At 39.1% G+C, this 19,781-nt stretch overlaps 1 protein-coding gene across 3 annotated transcripts in view; it reads right to left on the bottom strand.

Moving 5' to 3' along the window:
- Positions 1 to 1,735: 1,735 nt before the first annotated feature.
- The window catches only part of LGSN (lengsin, lens protein with glutamine synthetase domain), a 30,503-nt gene continuing 12,457 nt past the window's right edge, over positions 1,736 to 19,781 (bottom strand). For 2 of the 3 annotated variants that reach the window (XM_088842751.1, XM_055397949.2), the window contains 2 exons: positions 10,511 to 10,677; positions 1,736 to 2,935 (listed from right to left, as the gene is read on the bottom strand). In XM_088842751.1, the coding sequence (XP_088698877.1) occupies positions 1,736 to 2,935; positions 10,511 to 10,677 (1,367 nt within the window). The remainder of the gene's footprint in view (positions 2,936 to 10,510; positions 10,678 to 19,781) is intronic. The other variant, XM_088842754.1, reaches the window with a different exon arrangement.

Consider the following 19,781-nt stretch of genomic DNA (forward strand, 5'->3'; position numbering starts at 1 on the left):
TGAGGAGCTTGAGGGGATGCAAGAAACAGCCAGTCACCCCTGCCGCCCTGTAGAGTGAACAAGGAGAACAAAGAATTGGGGGTGTACACAATCAAGAGACAGTATTTGGCCTATATGGCTGAAGCACACATGAAAGGAGTAAATTCGGTGAGCCCAGAGACCTGCATCTTCCCATACATAGGAGAATACTAAATTCCCTAACTGGATATCTCGTTTTCCTTACTTGTTTAATTAACTCTTTGATATTCAGACTACCTGCCCTCTTTGTTGCAAACTTGTATATATTCTGAGTCCCTCTCCTTGGAGCAGTCTTATCAGGGCTACTGAGATACTGCCTTCTGGGCTCAGAGTCCTTAACATTACAACCAAATAAAATAACTCTACTAATGTTTTAGTTGACAGTTTCAAGGGTTTGAGGCTTCCCTGGTGGTATAGATGGTAAAGAATCTGCCCACAACATGGAAGACCAGGGTTAGATACCTGGGTAAGGAAGGTAATATTGCCTACAGAATCCCATGGACAGAAGAGCCTGGTTTCACTACAGTCCGTTGGGTGGCAAAGAATCAGACACAACTGAATGACTAACACTTTCACATTTTTTCACTTTTCACTTTCATGGATTTGAATTAGGAAGATCTGAGTCATATTCTAACCCTCTGACTCTGTGTTTGCTGTCTAAAATGAAATCATAGTTTTTATTGAACATAACATTTCCTATTTGATTCTAAGCAGTGGGATAGGGTTTTGTTTGTTAGTAGGTTGATGTTTGATTTCCTTCCCAAAGGAGCTAAACTTCAGTGATAGTTACAATAGTATCTCATTCAAACAAATGTTTAGAACATTTAATATTGTCTGGGAAGATACCAGCCTATGACAGTAGGCAGCTAGTAACAGTGCCCTGGTTTTCAAGACAGCTGTTCTTGCACTTTACAAAGCACTGGAGGTATCTTTGGAATTTCCAAAGAGTGGTACAAACCAGGCAGAGCCCACCTACCCCAGTCCATCTCCATTTCATCTGTATTCTATGCATTAGGTTTCTATATAAGATATGGTTTAAAGAAAGATTTTTACTACTTTTAAATGTTTGATCTCATTGTTTCCAGCTCAAAATCCATTTCTTGTGGACATTAGAGCCTTGAACATCCTTAGACTTTCAGGAGCTGGTGATGCAGGGTAGAAAGAGATGGGACATATGTGAAAACTTCTGCTAATTTGTCATCATCACATATTTTTGAAAACCTTAATTAAATCACTTGGAAACATCATAATGATGTTTGAAAAATAGATCCTCAATTTAAGTGAGATTATATTAGCAAATATCTTTGTTTCCCTGGCAGTCACAATCTCTGTGTATAATTGAAAATTACTTCATTGTATTTTTAGTCATTTAAATTTTGTTTTCTAATTCTTAAGACTTTTTATTGTGTAAATATATTTGTTGCCCCCCAAAAAGCCTGAATATTTGTGTCTAGGTCAACAAACATACACAGAGGCAATGATCACTGAGTGACAAGAATTGTTGGATTTGCACATCACTGTTGCACCACAACTTTATTGTTTGTTTCTATTAGAACCCTCTCAGTAGCCCCATGTCATCTTCAAATATTTCATGGAACAAAAAAGAGAGAAAGCATTCGTAGTCTTATTGTTATTAGAAAACTCCATCTTTTCTTTCTGGCAAATCAGCAACTTAAAAAAACCTCACACTGCTACAGGAATAGTTAAGGGTTCCACTCTAAATAAAGTATTCTAAGAATTTATTTCTCTCAGCATCTGTTTCTTCATTTTCCAACTCATATTTCTTCATGGCAACAAAATACCGAATAAAAGTTTCTCCTAGAGCCTCTCTCAGACATTGATCTTCCTCTAGTGCCATGAGGGCATGTTCCAGTTTCAAAGGGATCTCAGAAGGTTTGGACTGTTGAAGGTCTGTGCTGTTCTCTGGACCAGCCAAAACACCATCATCGCTGTAAAGTCCATCTAACCCTGCAGCAACAGTGGCGGCCAGCACCAGGTATGGATTTGCTGTGGCTGAGCCCAATTTATTTTCTATTCTAGTGCCTTTCTCACCATGACACTTAATATTAAAAGCACAACTGTTATCATTGTACCCCCACGTTGTCGGCACACTTTCCTTCAGGTCTTTGCTCTCCTTAGAGTAGCGTTTCCTGCAGCTAACAGCAGGGGCCATCAAGCAGCTGAGGGCAGCAGAGTGCTTCAAGAGGCCTGCCAACCATTTTTTCCCAGGAATCGTGAGCTGCTCAATTCCAGAACTGTTACAGAACATGTTTTTCTTCTCATCGACATCCCAGAGACTGTGAGACAAAATTCCTGAATTACAGAATCCAGTCTCGATGAAAAAGCTGGTGATATAATTATACTTCCTTGCCACTTCTTTGACAGCCATTCTTAGGGTAAATGCATTATCAGCTGAACTGATGCCAAATTCAGGCAGAAAACAGATTTCCATCTGGCCAGGCCTGGTAGAGGAGGAAAAGCTCTCAACATTGGCCCCAGTGTGATACAAACCATCCACGAGTTCCTGGATGAATGGCTGGTCATGATCATTTAGCAGTGCTGAAGCAGGAAGAGATATGGTTTTTGAATTGATAATTTCAGGTACACCAAAAATGCAGAAATCATAGATGAAAGCAGAGAGCAAGGAGAAACCAGCATCCTGCAGCTGGCTCAGCTGCCTTTTGGCGATGTGCCTTGGGGAGGTCAGAAGAGGCTCCCCAGTCACAGTGAACGTGTCACAGATCACCCTGGCTGTTCTCTTGGCCCATGGCAGAACTCTGAAGGTTGACAGCTCTGGCATCAGGACTATGTCACTATTAAAACACGTTGCTCTAATGTGATCCACTTCATTGTCCTTAGGATTTGGTATCAATTCAAGATAACCTCGGGGCATGTAAACACCATGAATCACTTTTTCCTAAAGAAGTTAAAGGACAGAGCAATCAACTTTTGAAGCTTGAAACCAAACAAAAAATTCGGGGGATGGGAAGTGCGAGTGGGAGAGCATTACTAATGAGAAAAAAAAAAAAAGCTTAATCTGTTAGTTGAAACTAGCTTATTACAGATACATTTTAAATAGTTTAAAATAATATTCTCAAACATAATTTATGAACAAGTCAATAGCTTTAGCCTTTAACCTTTGGAGACTTTATATGCTCATGCAAACAGCACTGATAAATAAAAGCTATAGCAATAAAGAAAATGTCTTTATAGCAAATGAAAAAGGTAAAATCTAAAGGGATTATTTGAAATGATCATAACCAAAAATACTTTTTAAAATCATTTTTTAATCACATGGCATAGTTGCTAATAATGCAGATAAGGCTTTATTTCAACTTATTTTATTGCAATCCTCCAAAAAGAGTCAGTAGACCATCTGCAGTCCTTCTCAGAGAGCTGACTGTGATCACACACAGGACACATGGGACAGAGGAGCCAGGGTTGCTGACCATGGCACTTCTCTCCTCATTCACCTTTACAGTCCGCTAAAGCTGAAACTCCAATACTTTGGCCACCTCATGAGACGAGCTGACTCACTGGAAAAGACTCTGATGCTGGGAAAGGTTGGGGGCGGGAGGAGAAGGGGACGATGGAGAATGAGATGGCTGGATGGCATCACCGACTCTGTGGACATGAGTTTGAGTGTACTCCGGGAGTTGGTGATGGACAGGGAGGCCTGGCGTGCTGTGATTCATGGGGTCGCGGAGAGTCGGACACGACTGAGCGACTGAACTGAACTGAACTGAACTGAACGAGCAAACTACCTCATAGGCACAGAGTTCCGAAAACCTTGCCGATGAATGTGGACCTAATTTATAGTTTCCAGAATGTTGTAGCCTTCAAGTCAGCATGACTTCAGTTCAGTTCAGTTAAGTCGCTCAGTCGTGTCCGACTCTTTGCGACCCCATGAATCACAGCACGCCAGGCCTCCCTGTCCAACAGCAACTCCCAGAGTTCACTAAAACTCATGTCCATAGAGTTGGTGATGCCATCCAGCCATCTCATTCTCTGTCGTCCCCGTCTGCTTCTGCCCCCAATCCCTCCCATATCAGAGTCTTTTCCAGTGAGTCAACTCATCGAATGAGGTGGTCAAAGTATTGGAGTTTCAGTTTTAGCATCAGTCCTTCCAATGAACACCCAGGATTGATCTCCTAAGTATGGACTGGTTGGATCAGTATCACCAAATCTATTTCTAGTCCTCAGTTCAGTTCAGTTCAGTTCAGTCGCTCAGTCGTGTCCGACTCTCCGCGACCCCATGAATCACAGCACGCCAGGCCTCCCTGTCCATCACCAACTCCCGGAGTTCACTCAAACTCATGTCCACAGAGTCGGTGATGCCATCCAGCCATCTCATTCTCTGTCGTCCCCTTCTCCTCCCGCCCCTAACCTTTCCTAGCATCAGAGTCTTTTCCAGTGAGTCAACTTGTCGCATGAGGTGGCCAAAATATTGCAGTTTCAGCTTTAGCATCAGTCCTTCCAATGGACACCCAGGATTGATCTCCTTTTGAATGGACTGGTTGGATCTCCTTGCAGTACCAGGGACTCTCAAGAGTCTTCTCTGCCGAGAGCCAGCGAGGGAAATCCTACCCGTGGCAAAGGTCAATTGGGGAAGAGGCCTGACGGGCAAAGGCTGATCAGGACTCGAGGAACCCCCTGGACTTACCTGAGCATCTACCCCAAAGAAAACTGGAGTCTGACTGCCTTACTGTCTTACGCCTCTTATCAAGTCCTCTAATACTTACGGGGGCTTCCCCCCAACCACCTTTCTCTGAAAACATTAATTCAGAGCTATAGTTAAAAAGTTCTCCTTGGCTTAATAGGAGTGTTCCAATCCAAGCCCCTCTGATAGCTTTCTAACTTGCATGACAAGTTTGTCCGGGCTCTTACAACTATGAGTGTGACTGTTTATAGCCTCCCAGCCATGCAAGGACAGAAAGCCTAATATTCTAAAATACAGAAATCTGTTGAAGAAGTTAAAATCATTAGAATAGTACTAAAAAAGATTTCATTGTTGAATCAATGCTTGCTGCAAAGTTTCCTCTATCTATTGTATCCTTGGAAATATATTAATCACATATAGAGAATATAAGTAGTAGCCTTTGATTTAACCACATCAGATCTTAAGTTAATAAATTCCTTTCTTGTAGCTCACTACACCTGTGCCTTATAGGAATGTAACTTTGTCATATGTCTAGCACCTGACTTTAGGAAAATCACCTTAAAAGAATATAAGACTTTTTCTAGCTAACTAACCTTTGTTAAGAGAGAGGACCATAAACTGTTAGCAGGCCACCTGGCCAGAAGATGATGTAAACCACCTAAAACTTTTGTATATCACGAGACATACAAAAATAAGCCCTGATCCTGATAAGGGTCAAGACTGCTGACCCCGCGTGATTTTGGCGTGACTCTATACCTCTCTTTCTCTATTTTTTATGTGCACAACTTAGGGTATAAAAACAGCACTGGAAAATAAAGTTTTGGGCCTTGATCACTGAAGCTTGGTCTCCCCGTGTCGTTCTTTCTCTTTTTCTGTCCTTTTCTCTATTCTCTTTTTTTTTGGTTGAGATCCTTGGAGCGCTGGGCCCTCTGAGTTTACTTATCTGCCTGGGCTTCTAAGACCCACTCGAGGGGGTGCCCTGGTGGGGTACCTCCAGTGATTTGAGAGGGCGCCTGCGGCCTATGTAAACAGAGCAAACCCCGTGCTGGGGTTTTATTGGTTTCCAGGGTAAACCAAGGAATCATCAGCCCCTGTCTCTCTCTCTCTTTCTCTCTATCTCTCTCTCTGACGCCGACGCCGTTCATCCCGAGGATACCCTGGGCCATATCGAGGCTGGTCCCCGATACTTCTTCAACACCACAGTTCAAAGCATCAATTCTTCGGCGATCAGCTTTCTTCACAGTCCAACTCTCACATCCATACATGATCACGGGAAAAACCATAGCCTTGACTAGACGGACCTTTGCTGGTAAAGTAATGTCTCTGGTTTTTAATATACTATCAAGGTTGGTCATAACTTTCCTTCCAAGGACCAAGCATCTTTTAATTTCATGGCTGCAGTCAGCATCTGCAGTGATTTTGGAGCCCAAAAAAATAAAGTCTGACACTGTTTCCTCTGTTTTTCCATCTATTTTCCATGAAGTGATGGGACCAGATGCCATGATCTTTGTTTTCTGAATGTTGAGCTTCAAGCCAACCTTTTCACTCTCCTCTTTCACTTTTGTCAAGAGGCTTTTTAGTTCCTCTTCACTTTCTGCCATAAGGGTAGTGTCATCTGCATATCTGAGGTTATTGATATTTCTCCCAGCAATCTTGATTCCAGCTTGTGTTTCTTCCAGCCCAGCGTTCCTCATGATGTACTCTGCATATAAGTTAAATAAGCAAGGTGACAATATACAGCCTTGACGTACTCCTTTTCCTATTTGGAACCAGTCCGTTGTTCCATGTCCAGTTCTGACTGTTGCTTCCTGACCTGCATACAGGTTTCTCAAGAGGCAGGTCAGGTGGTCTGGTATTCCCATCTCTTTCAGAATGTTCCACAGTTGATTGTGATCCACACAGTCAAAGGCTTTGGCTTAGTCAATGAAGCAGAAATAGATGTTTTTCTGGAACTCTCTTGCTTTCTCCATGATCCAGCGGATGTTGGCAATTTGATCTCTGGTGCCTCTGCCTTTTCTAAAACCTGCTTGAACATATGGGAGTTCACGGTTCACATATTGCTGAAGCCTGTTTTGGAAAATTTTGAGCATGACTTTACTAGCGTGAGAGATGAGTCCAATTGTGCGGTAGTTGGAGCATTCTTTGGCATTGCCTTTCTTTGGGATTTGAATGAAGACTGACCTCTTCCAGTCCTGTAGCCACTGCTGAGTTTTCCAAATCTGCTGGCATATTGAGTGCAGCACTTTCACAGCATCATCTTTCAAGTCTTGAAATAGCTCAACTGGAATTCCATCACCTCCACTAGCTTTGTTCGTAGTGATGCCTTCTAAGGCCCACTTGACTTCACATTCCAAGATGTCTGGCTCTAGGTCAGTGATCATGTTATCGTGACTATCTTGGTCGTGAAGATCTTTTCTGTACAGTTCTTCTGTGTATTCTTGCCACCTCTTCTTAATATCTTCTGCTTCTGTCAGGTCCATACCATTTCTGTCCTTTATCAAGCCCATCTTTGCATGAAATGTTCCCTTGGAATCTCTAATTTTCTTGAAGAGGTCTCTTGTTTTCCCTATTCTGTTGTTTTCCTCTATTTCTTTGCATTGACCGCTGAGGAAGGCTTTCTTATCTCTCCTTGCTATTCTTTGGAACTCTGCATTCAGATGCTTATATATTTCCTTTGCTCCTTTGCTTTTCGATTCTCTTCTTTTCACAGCTATTTGTAAGGCCTCCTCAGACAGCCATTTCGCTTTTTTGCATTTCTTTTCCATGGGGATGGTCTTGGTCCCTGTCTCCTGGACAATGTCACGAACCTCCATCCAGAGTTCATCAGGCACTCTATCTATCAGATCTAGTCCCTTAAATCTATTTCTCACTTCCACTGTATAATCATAAGGGATTTGATTTAGGTCATATCTGAATGGTCTAGTGGTGTTCCCTACTTTCTTCAATTTCAGTCTGAATTTGGCAATAAGGAGTTCATGATCTGAGCCACAGTCAGCTCCTGGTCTTGTTTTTGCTAACTGTATAGAGCTTCTTCATCTTTGGCTGCAAAGAATAGAATCAATCTGATTTCGGTGTTGACCATCTGGTGATGTCCATGTGTAGAGTCTTCTCTTGTGTTGTTGGAAGAGGGTGTTTGCTATGACTAGTGCGTTCTCTTGACAAAACTCTATTAGCCTTTGCCCTGCTTCATTCCGTGCTCCAAGGCCAAATTTGCCTGTCACTCCAGGTGTTTCTTGACTTCCTACCTTTGCATTCCAGTCCCCTATAATGAAAAGGACATCTTTTTGGGTGTTAATTCTAAAAGGTCTTGTAGGTCTTCATAGAACCGTTCAACTTCAGCTTCTTCAGCGTTACTGCTTGGGGCATAGGCCTGGATTACTGTAATATTGAATGGTTTGCCTTGGAAACGAACAGAAATCTTCTGTCGTTTTTAAGATTTCATCCAAGGACTGCATTTCGGACTCTTTTGTTGACCATGATGGCTACTCCATTTCTTCTAAGGGATTCCTGCCCACAGTAGTAGATATAATGGTCATCTGAGTTAAATTCACCCATTCCAGTCCATTTTAATTCACTGATTCCTAGAATGTCTATGTTCATTCTTGCCATCTCCTGTTTGACCACTTCCAATTTGCCTTGATTCATGGACCTAACATTCCAGGTTCCTATGCAATATTGCTCTTTACAGCACCGGACCTTGCTTCTATCACCAGTCACATCCACAACTGGGTATTGGTTTTGCTTTTGCTCCATCCCTTTATTCCTTCTAGAGTTATTTCTCCACTGAGTTCCAGTAGCATACTTGGCACCTACCGACCTGGGGAATTCCTCATTCAGTAGCCTATCATTTTGCCCTTTGATACTGTTCAGTATTTCTAGTCCTAACTGTCAATAATTGCTTATGTGAAGTTAGGCAGGTCATGGTACTATATACATGCCTCAGCCTCCATATCTGTGAAACAAAAGTGTTCGACTAAATGATTGCTAATGTATTTTCTGGTCAAATACCTGTTGGATTCAATAGATTAAGTTTTAATTTAACTTTTCTACTTACCACACAACTGGGAAATAATGAAGTTGAATAGACACATAAATTTTTTTCTAGAAATTGTGTGGTAGGAATATCAATAAGGTTTCATGTGTTGATACTAACATTAATGGGTAGAGAAAAAGCTGACTGTAAAGTTCAGTTCCCATGATGTCAGTGAACATGGTGAGGTTAATTCTGCAAGCCAATCTGGTTTTTATATTACCTCTAAATCTCAAAGAACATGGCTACTGAGGAGCAGCTGGTACTAGAAGAGGTGACTCTTTTGCATTTGGTGTTGAGTCACTGCCTCCCTCACTTTCCACCATCTCTACACATTTTCAAATGCCATTTGGCTTGTGTGATATGAATCTGCCTTTACCAGTAACAAAATTGATAAGTCAAGAACTATTCAATGACTTTAATTTTTCAACCTGCTCAAGGACCTGTATATATAAATTTCAAGTGTATGTGTGTAGGCAGATCTAAATAAGTCTTTTAAGGTACATGTTTGACTTATTTGGAACTCTTTGAAAAATGTTTTGAAAAATTCCAGTTTTACTCAGTGTAAAGCAAATTAGAAAATTACAATTTAATATTGAAAGTAATATTTAAATAATAACCTTTGGGGATGCTTAACCTCAGATATGTAGATGACACCACTCTTATGGCAGAAAGTGAAGAGGAACTCAAAAGCCTCTTGATGAAAGTGAAAGAGGAGAGTGAAAAAGTTGGCTTGAAGCTCAGCATTCAGAAAACAAAGATCATGGCGTCTGGTCCCATCACTTCATGGGAAATAGATAGGGAAACAGTGGAAACAGTGTCAGACTTTATTTTTTTGGGCTCCAAAATCACTGCGGATGCTGATTGCAGCCAGGAAATTAAAAGACGCTTACTCCTTGGAAGGAAAATTATGACCAACCTAGATAGCATATTTAAAAGCAGAGACATTACTTTGTCAACCAAGGTCCGTCTAGTCAAGGCTATGGTTTTTCCCGTGGTCATGTATGGATGTGAGAGTTGGACTGTGAAGCAAGCTGAATGCAGAAGAATTGATGCTTTCGAACTGTGGTGCTGGAGAAGACTCTTGAGAGTCCCTTGGACTGCAAGGAGATCCAACCAGTCCATTCTGAAGGAGATCAGTTCTGGGTGTTCACTGGAAGGACTGATGATAAAGCTGAAACTCCAATACTTTGGCCACCTCATGCGACGATTTGGCTCACTGGAAGAGACTCTGATGCTGGGAGGGATTGGGGCCGGGAAGAGAAGGGGCCGACAGAGAAAGAGATGGCTGGATGGCATCACCGACTCGATGGACACGGTTTGAGTGAACTCCGGGAGTTGGTGATGGACAGGGAGGCCTGGTGTGCTGTGATTCATGGGGTCGTGAAGAGTCGGACATGACTGAGCGACTGAACTGAACTGAATTTTGATACTTTTGTATAATACTGTCTGATGTCCCTTCCTAAGAAATGTTTCAATAACACGGTAATCAGTTATTGAACACATGACAAAAGCTGAAAAAAAAAAAACAAACCTCATGTCTCAAATATCTGAAAATGTAGTATTTCTTAACATCACTATTTTTGAAAACTTAATAATATTTATTAAGTCATCAAACTTTCTTTTTATATTTGCTTCTAAGTCTTCTGTCATAATTTTCTCATATCAAACAAAGGTTAGATTGGTTTTAAGTTTTAATTGCTGTTTAGATAACAATAAAATTAGAAAAAGTAATAAGGACCATTCACTTGCAAATGAATTGAATGAAATGACATTCAGTCATAACTACTTGCAAAACTCACTTGGAAGAATTGTGCAGGGATACTCTTAGACCTGGACACACCATGGAGGTCTGTTGCTTCAAATCGCACAAATTGAAGGTGATTTTTGGCCATCTGTTGTTTAATGTGCTTCATTCTAGAGGAGAGTTGAGGTGCAGTAGGAACTCGAGTGTCGTCCCTGCTGTTATCTGTAAAATAAAAAATGATCTGAATCATTAGATCATGATGAACTGAGAAGCAAAATGAGGCTAAAGAATAGGGAATTAGTCATTATGACCATTAACAGAAGCATCATGTTTCCATGTCTTTGTCTTAGAGCTGGAGATCTTGCCTTTGTCATATTCCTGAGAACATAGTCTCTAAACAGTCTGAGAGATTATCGCTTGGGATGAGGTTCAATCTAAAAGTATTTGCTTAAATAAACAGAAGTATTATATGGAAATACTTACTGAAAATGTCTTTGCTTACAGAAATTAAAATGTATTTCCCTCATTGCTTTGGCACCATATAAGATGTATGTAGATAAGTATCACTGAAAAGATTTTGAGATTCTTTGAGCTTCACTGTTTTTGAAAAGCTAATGATATTTATTAAGTCATCAAACTTTCTTTTTATGTTTACTCCTAAGGCTTCTGTCATAATTTTCTCATATCAAACAAATTATAATTTCATAATTGCAATAAGAGGAAAAAAGATAGCTCTGTGAAGTGGAATTATTCAAGGCAGAACTAAAATTAACCGTCTTAATTATAATTAGCTCTGCATTTCTGTTGGGTAAGTAAATGCTGTTTGGGAGTTGAAAGTATACATTTAGCTCCTAGGGGAACAATAATGTGTACTGCTGCTGCTGCTAAGTCACTTCAGTCGTGTCTGACTCTGTGTGACCCCAGAGACGGCAGCCCACCAGGCTCCCCCGTCCCTGGGATTCTCCAAGCAAGAACACTGGAGTGGGTTGCCATTTCCTTCTCCAATAATGTGTACTGGTATTCCCCAAATAAAAAGTTCCTGTAATATTAAAGGTAAAATTATTTGTTTTTGTTTATTTTCTGTTGCTTTGCTTTTTTATTTCCTTTTCTTTGGCAAAATGGCTTTATATCTTTATAATAGCATCTCAGTCTAAGATATCTACATCTATTTGTTAAATTCAAAACTTTTATAAATGAGAATATAAAAGTGTTTTTTGTTTGACTTAGTATGAATAGAATGCTACATTTCTAATTAAAAAAAATAGATATGCAAGAAGCAACAAAGGTTTACTGTATAGCACAGGGAACTATAGTCAATATCTTGCAATAACCTAAAATGAAAAAATGAGTTAAAAAAACTATGTATATGTATAACTGAATCACACACACAAAAGAATCTTATTTTTTGAAATTTATCAATGTTTATCTTTTTGCCAATTTTTCTAAATGTCCTATGGACATCTAATAACAAGGTATGAGATACAAAATTTTAAATATATTTGTGTAGGATATATTAATATAAATTAGCTAAATATAAATCTATCATATTTAAATTATTAATAACAACATTCAAGAGGTTCCTATTTTTATTTTTTCTGCACTTAATAAAATGCTTTTAGAGAAATGTTAATATGTCTCACTATGGTTATATAATTTTTCTTTTCCCTTATATTTCTTCTGATTTTTCCTTTATGTGTCTTTGTTGTTAAGGTAGCTAATGGTTTATCATGTCTATTTTCTTTGTGAGTGAAATGAAAGTCGCTCAGTTGTGTCCGACTCTTTTCGAACCCAAGGACTGTATAGTCCATGGAATTCTCCAGACCAGAATACTGGAGTGGGTAGCCTTTCCCTTCTCCAAGGTATCTTCCCTACCCAGGGATCAAACCCAGGTCTTTGACACTGCAGGCAGATTCTTTACCCTTTATCATTAAAAATATTGATCTTTGTTTCATTTAAAATAAGTAAATAAATTTTAAATAAAAGTTTTTTTCAAGAATGAGAGTGTAGAAGATGAAAAATATAGACTGAGTAATCAGTTTAAAAAACTTGAAAACTAAAAAATATATATTCATTGTATGACTTTTAAGATAGTCTACAAATTCTAAAACTTTAGAATTAGAAGAGACTTTGGAGATAAATCATCTAGTTTAACCAATTCATTAGCTTGAATCCCAGAAAAGTACAGCCAGGTTTCCTGAATCACACTCTTTGTCCTTCACCAAAATTGAAACTGGAATCTAGACCTTTTGATTCCCAGTGGTGGCTCTATACCATAAAACAACTGAATGTATGTAAAGCATATAGAAAGCTCAGACCCACAGCATGCATTACAAATGTTAGACACTGTCTGAACTTTTAGGGGAGGCAACAGACTGTAATGATTTGGCACAAACACTGAAGCTCATTTGCCTCCCTCCATAACCTGCCTTTGCCTTGGCGACTTTTCTTATCTCGGCTTTCTTATGTGCCTCACTGACACAATATTCCTTACTTCACGGGCTAGTTATGACGATTAAACAAGTTACTTAAGAGTTTCAGGTAGACAATAAGCACCATATCAATGCTTCTTAAATCTATCAGTTTGGCACAACTACTCTAACACTGGTAATGGTACCCTGATCATGTCTGAATCTGAATATATCAATCTATTGTATCACTGACATTGCTGCTTCTGCTAGGTCGCTTCAGTCGTGTTCGACTCTGTGCGACCGCATGGACGGCAGCCCACCAGGCTCCTCTGTCCCTGGGATTCTCCAGGCAAGAATACTGGAGTGGGTTGCCATTTCCTTCTCCAATACATGCATGCATGCTAAGTCGCTTCAGTCGTGTCTGACTCTGTGCGACCCCAAAGACGGCAACCCGACAGGCTCCTCTGTCCACAGGATTCTCTAGGCAAGAATACTGGAGTGGGTTGCCATTTCACTGACACTGAGCAGCTGTAATTTTAAAACGATGCTTGAATATCATTTTTTGAGATGTAGTTAGGCTTTTTCTTTTTTCTTTTTTAATTTATTTATTTTAATTGGAGGCTCATTACTTTACAATATTGTATTGGTTTTGCCATACAAGAATGACAGTTTAAAAACACAGCTTAAGCAGATTTTCAGTATATGAAGCAGGTGGAAAACAAGTTACTTGTTCTACCTATGCAAATATATTAGGAATGCTGTCTTGTCACTGATAAATTTGGCTTCTCTGAGGCTCCATAGGCTTCATAACTACCTTCTATTTTACACGAACAAGCTCAAGCAGTTACATTGTTTTATGCTAAATTAGCAGTTGCTGTGTTTCCAACCTATTATGAACTACTTGGTGTTTTGTGAAAAATGAATAATTCCCCTTAAAGAAAATAAAATTTATAGGCACTTTAAAATATGGAAAATTTAAGATGATCAGTATTTTAAATATAATAAGCAATTACATTTAAACTATAAATATATTAGCAACATAAAACTCTTATTAAAGGAATAAAGTCATCTTACTGGTTCACCAATAATACAATCACAGATAATCTAGTTCTTTGCTTTATTTGTGTCTTCTAAAATTACTACTATTCTGAAGTTTGTGTGTATCTTTTCCTGTATGTTTTATTTTTTTACAGCATATGTACATGCTCAACATATTATATTGCTTTGCATTTAAAGATCTATATAAATGTTTTCCACTCAAAAAAAATTACTACAATAAATGTATGATATTTTAAAATAAGAAAAAGATTTATCCACTCAATATAGTTTTTTATTGTTCTTGTTGTTGTTACCACATACTATTTATACTGGACATATATCTAGGAAGCATCCAGAAAAAGAATGACACCCTAACAGAGCTTTATATTATTGAATGAGAAAACTATAGGCAATAAACATGCCATCAAATGCAAAGGGAGGGTAATTTACCATGGTGAAAGTGCTGAAAAAACCACCTGAAGTATTAATTCTATGAGATTTGATCAGAATGTGGACAGGTAAAACCTCTGATTCACTCTAAGATCACCAAGTTGCACAATGTCTGGGCAGAGAGTGTACCTAGAGCTGCCATAACAAGTACCACAGACAGGGAGGTTTAAACAGATATTTTCTTCCAGTTTTGAAGGGTAGAAATCCAAGATCAAGGTGTCAGCAGCATTGGTTGGTTTCTTCTGAAGTCCTCTCTCCTTGGCTTGTAGATGGCCATCTTCTTCACATGGTTTTTCCTCTGTGTGTGTTTCCTAATCTTCCCTTCTTATTGGGACACCACACCAGACATATTGGATTAGGGCCCACCCTACAGATCTTGTCATTGTTGTCCAGTCACTCAGTCGTGTCCTACACTTTGAAACCCTATGGACTGCAGCATGCCAGGCTTCCCTGTCCCTTACTATCTCCCAGAGCTTGCTCAAACTCATGTTCATCAAGTTGCTGATGCGATCCAACCATCTCATCCTCTGTCATCCCCTTCTCCTCCTGCCTTCAGTCTTGCCCATCATCATGGTCTTTTCTAATGAGTCAGCTCTTCACATCAGGTGGCCAAAGTATTAGAGCTTCAGCTTTGGCATCAGTCCTTCCAATGAATATTCAGGATGGATTTCATTTAGGCTTGACTGGTTTGATCTCCTTGCAGTCCAAAGAACTCTCAAGAGTCCTGCAACACCACAGTTCAGAAGTATCAGTGCTTCGGTGCTGAAACTTCTTTATGGTCCAACTCTCATGACTGCTGGAAATACCATAGCTTTGACTAGCTGGGCCTTTGTCTGTGAAGTAATGTCTCTGCTTTTTAATATGCTGTCTAGGTTAGTCATAGCTTTTCTTCCAAGGAACAAGTGTCTTAGTTTCATGGCTTCAGTCAGCATCTGCCATGATTTTGAAGACCAACAAAATAAAGTCTGTCACTGTTTCCATTGTTTCCCCATCTATTTGCCATGAAGTGATGGGACCGGATGCCATGATCTTTGTTTTTTGAATGCTGAGTTTTAAGGCAGCTTTTTCACTCTCCTCTTTCACATTCATCAAGAGGCTCCTTAGTCCCTCTTTGCTTTCTGCCATAAGGGTGGTGTCATCTGCATGTCTGAGGTTATTGCTATTTCTCTTGGCAATCTTGATTCCACCTTGTGCTTCATTCAGCATGACATTTCACATGATATACTCTGGATATAATTTAAACAAGCAAGGTGACAATATACAGCCTAATATACACCTTTCCTAGTTTGGAAACTTGGGAAACAGACTTTATTCAACATTATTCAACAATAATTATGTCTTTTAACACTCTGTCTTTAAATATAGTCACGTAAGGTACTAGGGATTAAGACATCAACATATCAATTTTGAGAAGACAGAATTCAGCCTATAATAATATACTGACCATTTTCCATTTTCTTCACGACCTGCCATATTATTTAATACATGTTTATTGTCTTTCCCCACTTTCATGTCAGCTCCAGGAGAGCTTGCCTATTTATTTATTTACTGAATGCTATATCTCCAGTACCTGTAGCAGAACAGATGTATCACTGGCACTCACTGGCTATTTCTTTCATAATTTAATAATTAATGTGATTTAATTAATTAATTAATGCATCTTATGTGCTTTAATCTTGTCTAATTAAGAAGGAAAAATTGGCATCATGTGTTTTGATATGTATCCTAAGTATCAATTTTTTTATTTATAAGTTTAATTCTTTTACCAAACATGAGAGCCTTATTCAATCAAATTTCATTTCCAAGGCATCAACTAATCTGAATTGTCTGAACTTCTCTTTTTCAAATAAATCATACTTGCTGGTTAAAATTAAATGTTTTGGTCAGCCCTTCCCAGATGTAAGATGAAGAACAGACAGAAATTTGCCAGCTCAGGGATCATTTGTTTTCCTACAGTGTGACTCCTGAGTGGTGTTTTCCTTTCTCTTCTTCTCAGAGAATTAATAAATCATTGTTCTTTTATAGAGGAAATGCAGGATAACCTGGCATGAAAACCAGGACTAAACAATAAAAAGTCAGAGTGGGGGGAATTGCTTCTTGAAAAAATACAGTTTTTAATAAATTCAAAGTAGAAATATCAAAGAAGAAAATATCATGTTCAAATTCCTTACATTTATTTTAGGGATTGACTTTAATATTTATTTTGAAATTATTTATTGGTGGTTTGTTTGGAGTTGTGAACTTTCTCATGCTTAGGGTCTATAAAAAAATCTATCTCTGGGCCAAAGCAGAAGATTCTGAATTAACCAAATTGAGTCAATCAATAATTGTATTTACACCCCTTGTCATAGTTGATTGGTGCAAAGAGAGCTCATGACACAGTTCTGTCCTCAGATATTGAGATTAAATTCCATTTCTCTCTTATGGCTGAAATTACATAAAACAAAAGCCACAAACTGTGGAAGAGCCGATGAGACCAGCAGATGTTTTCTCATTAGCCTTGCTAGGATTTTGGAAACTTTTTAAAATTAGTTGACGTACATATTAGAAAATTTCATATAAAAATCTTGAGCTCAAGCTTCTCTTGAAAAAAGAGAAAGATTTGGAAACACGCGGTGAAAATTTTTCAACCACAACAATTGGCTGGGACTCTGAGGTGGCCTTCAAACGGGGTATGTATGCAGCTTCTAATTCATGGGTTGGCAAATGTTTTCTGTAAATGGGCACATAGTAAATATTTGCAGCTTCCTAAACCATGCAGTCTGTGTTGGTTGACATGTCATGTCTGTCAGTATAGACTAAAAAGAGACATAGAAAATATAAGTTTATTTACTGAAACTGGTCAGTAAGCTGAGGTTGCACCTGGCCATAGTTTATCATCCTCTGCTCTAGTTTCCTCATAGCCTGCACTCAATACTTTCTCACCAGCCCATCTCATTCATCGGCATTGTCTGCCTGAGCTCTGTGGTATTTGTATTAATGTAATAGACAGTGATGCTTACAGGCTGCTGGTGCTCAGGTTCTTTGCTTCATAGAGAATTTCATGAAGCCACAGAGAATTGTAGATATGAGACATTATATGAATTTTCCCTAAGATGTTGATACCCTAAACCCTGGAACTTATAGAATATGTTAAACTGCAGGGAAAATGGGACTTTGAAGATATAATTAAGGTTATGGATTTTAAAACAGGAATATTGTCTTGGATTGATCAAGTAAGTCCTTAAAAGGAGAGAAATTTATTCAGCTGTAGGCAGAAAAGACGTGTGGAAGACAGAGTTCAGAGAAATTCCAAATGTGAGAAGGATCTGAGGCACAACTGGCTCAGAGATATAGAACGAGAGGCTTCCAGGAGCTAAGAGCCACACCAGTTGGCAGGCAACAAGGAACCAGGAACCTCAGTCCAGTGACTACAAAGAACAGTGTTCTCCCAACAATCTAAATGGTCTTGGAAGTGTATTGCTTCTTAGAGTCTCCGGCTAAAATCTGAGATGGCCAACACCTTGACTTTGGCCTTGCCATACTTGAAGTAGAGAAATCAACTGTGCCATCCCAAACTTCTAGTGTACATAACTGAGAAAATGAATTGTGTTCTTTTAAAATGATAAATTTGTTCAGAGGCAACATAAAACTAATATATATGGAGTCCTGATAGTGTTCACAATTTGCCTCTATATCATCCTTAGGCCTTGTATGTAATAGAGAATTTTACCTTGCCCCAAAAGAGCTCTGGCCTTTACACTTAGCCCTGGTGGGTAATATCTAATCCCTTAGGATGTCCTGTCTGATTAGGACAGGATATCTTTGGTCTGTGGCCAAAGTAGAAAGTCTAGCAATGTCATTTATTATTGAGTTACATGGTATCAACTTAACCCCGGTGGGCCTGGAGACTGAGGTCAGCTGTGTGGAGCTGACTGTGGAGTTGACTGTGGAGCTCCAATAAAGACTGGGCACACCAAGGCTCAGGTGAGCATCCCTGGTTGGCCATACTTCAATTACTTTGTCGCACGTCATTGCCAAGAGAATAGCGCTGTCCATGACTTCATTCAGTTCAGTTCAGTTCAGTCGCTCAGTTGTGTCCGACTCTCCGCGACCCCATGAATCACAGCACGCCAGGCCTCTCTGTCTATCGCCAACTCCCGGAGTTCACTCAAACTCATGTCCATCGAGTTGGTGATACCATCCAGCCATCTCATTCTCTGTCAGCCCCTTCTCCTCCTGCCCTCAATCCCTCCCAGCATCAGAGTCTTTTCCAGTGAGTCAACTCTTCGCATGAGGTGGCCAAAGTATTGGAGTTTCAGCTTTAGCATCAGTCCTTCCAGTGAACACCCAGGACTGATCTCCTTTAGGAGAGAACAAATGGGAGCTGTATGCTTAGAAATTCCTTGGACAATTTATCATGAATCTTTTCCATTGATTTAATTTAATCTGCATCTTTTTTTCACTGTAAAAAACCATAATCTTGATCATAAAACTTTCAGTGAGTTTTGAATTCTTGTAGTCAATTTTAAAAAATAAAAAAATTTAGGGAACATCTTATCTTGAAACTGGTATCAGAATTGTGAACAGCTAGTAGATACTTTGGTTCTAACCTCACATCCTGTTATATTTTTACCTTTCCAAACCTTGTTTCTTCAGTCTTTTCATCATGAATTCCCATGTGGAATAAATAGTTTTTAAATTATTTTAAATTAGTGTCTATCTCAAGGTTTCCAATTTTTTGACCATTCAGGCCAAAATAGCTAAATTATTGTTGATAACACACAAATTTAGAATAGCAGAATTTCTAGCATCTGACTTTAATTTTAGGTCTTTAATAAATTTTGAGTTTATTTTTGTGTGTGGCGTTTTAATTTCTTTCTTTTACGTGAAGCTCTCCAACTTTCTCAGCACCCCTTACTGAAGAGTCTATCTTTTCTCCATTGTTTATTCTTGCTTCCTTTGTCACAGATTACATGACCATAGGTATGTGGGTTTACCTCTGGGCTTTTTATCCAATTCCATTGATCTATATTTCTATGTTTTTGTGACAGTAACATAATGTTTTTATTTGTAGCTGAAATAGATGGAAAAACAGTGGAAACAGTGTCAGACTTTATTTTTTTGGGCTCCAAAATCACTGCAGATGCTGATTGTAGCCAGGAAATTTAAAGACGCTTACTTCTTGGAAGGAAAGTTATGACCAACCTTGATAGTATATTAAAAAGCAGAGACATTACTTTGCCAACCAAGGTCCGTCTAGTCAAGGCAATGGTTTTTCCCGTGGTCATGTATGGATGTGAGAGTTGGACTGTGAAGAAAGCTGATCGCCGAAGAATTGATGCTTTTGAATTGTGGTGCTGGAGAAGACTCTTGAGAGTCCCTTATACTGCAAGGAGATCCAACCAGTCCATTCTAGAGGAGATCAATCCTGGGTGTTCATTGGAAGGA

Source organism: Moschus berezovskii, chromosome 2, assembly GCF_049115385.1.
Source record: "Moschus berezovskii isolate FMDL1 chromosome 2, NW_MosBer_1.0, whole genome shotgun sequence".
NCBI classification, from domain to species: domain Eukaryota; kingdom Metazoa; phylum Chordata; class Mammalia; order Artiodactyla; family Moschidae; genus Moschus; species Moschus berezovskii.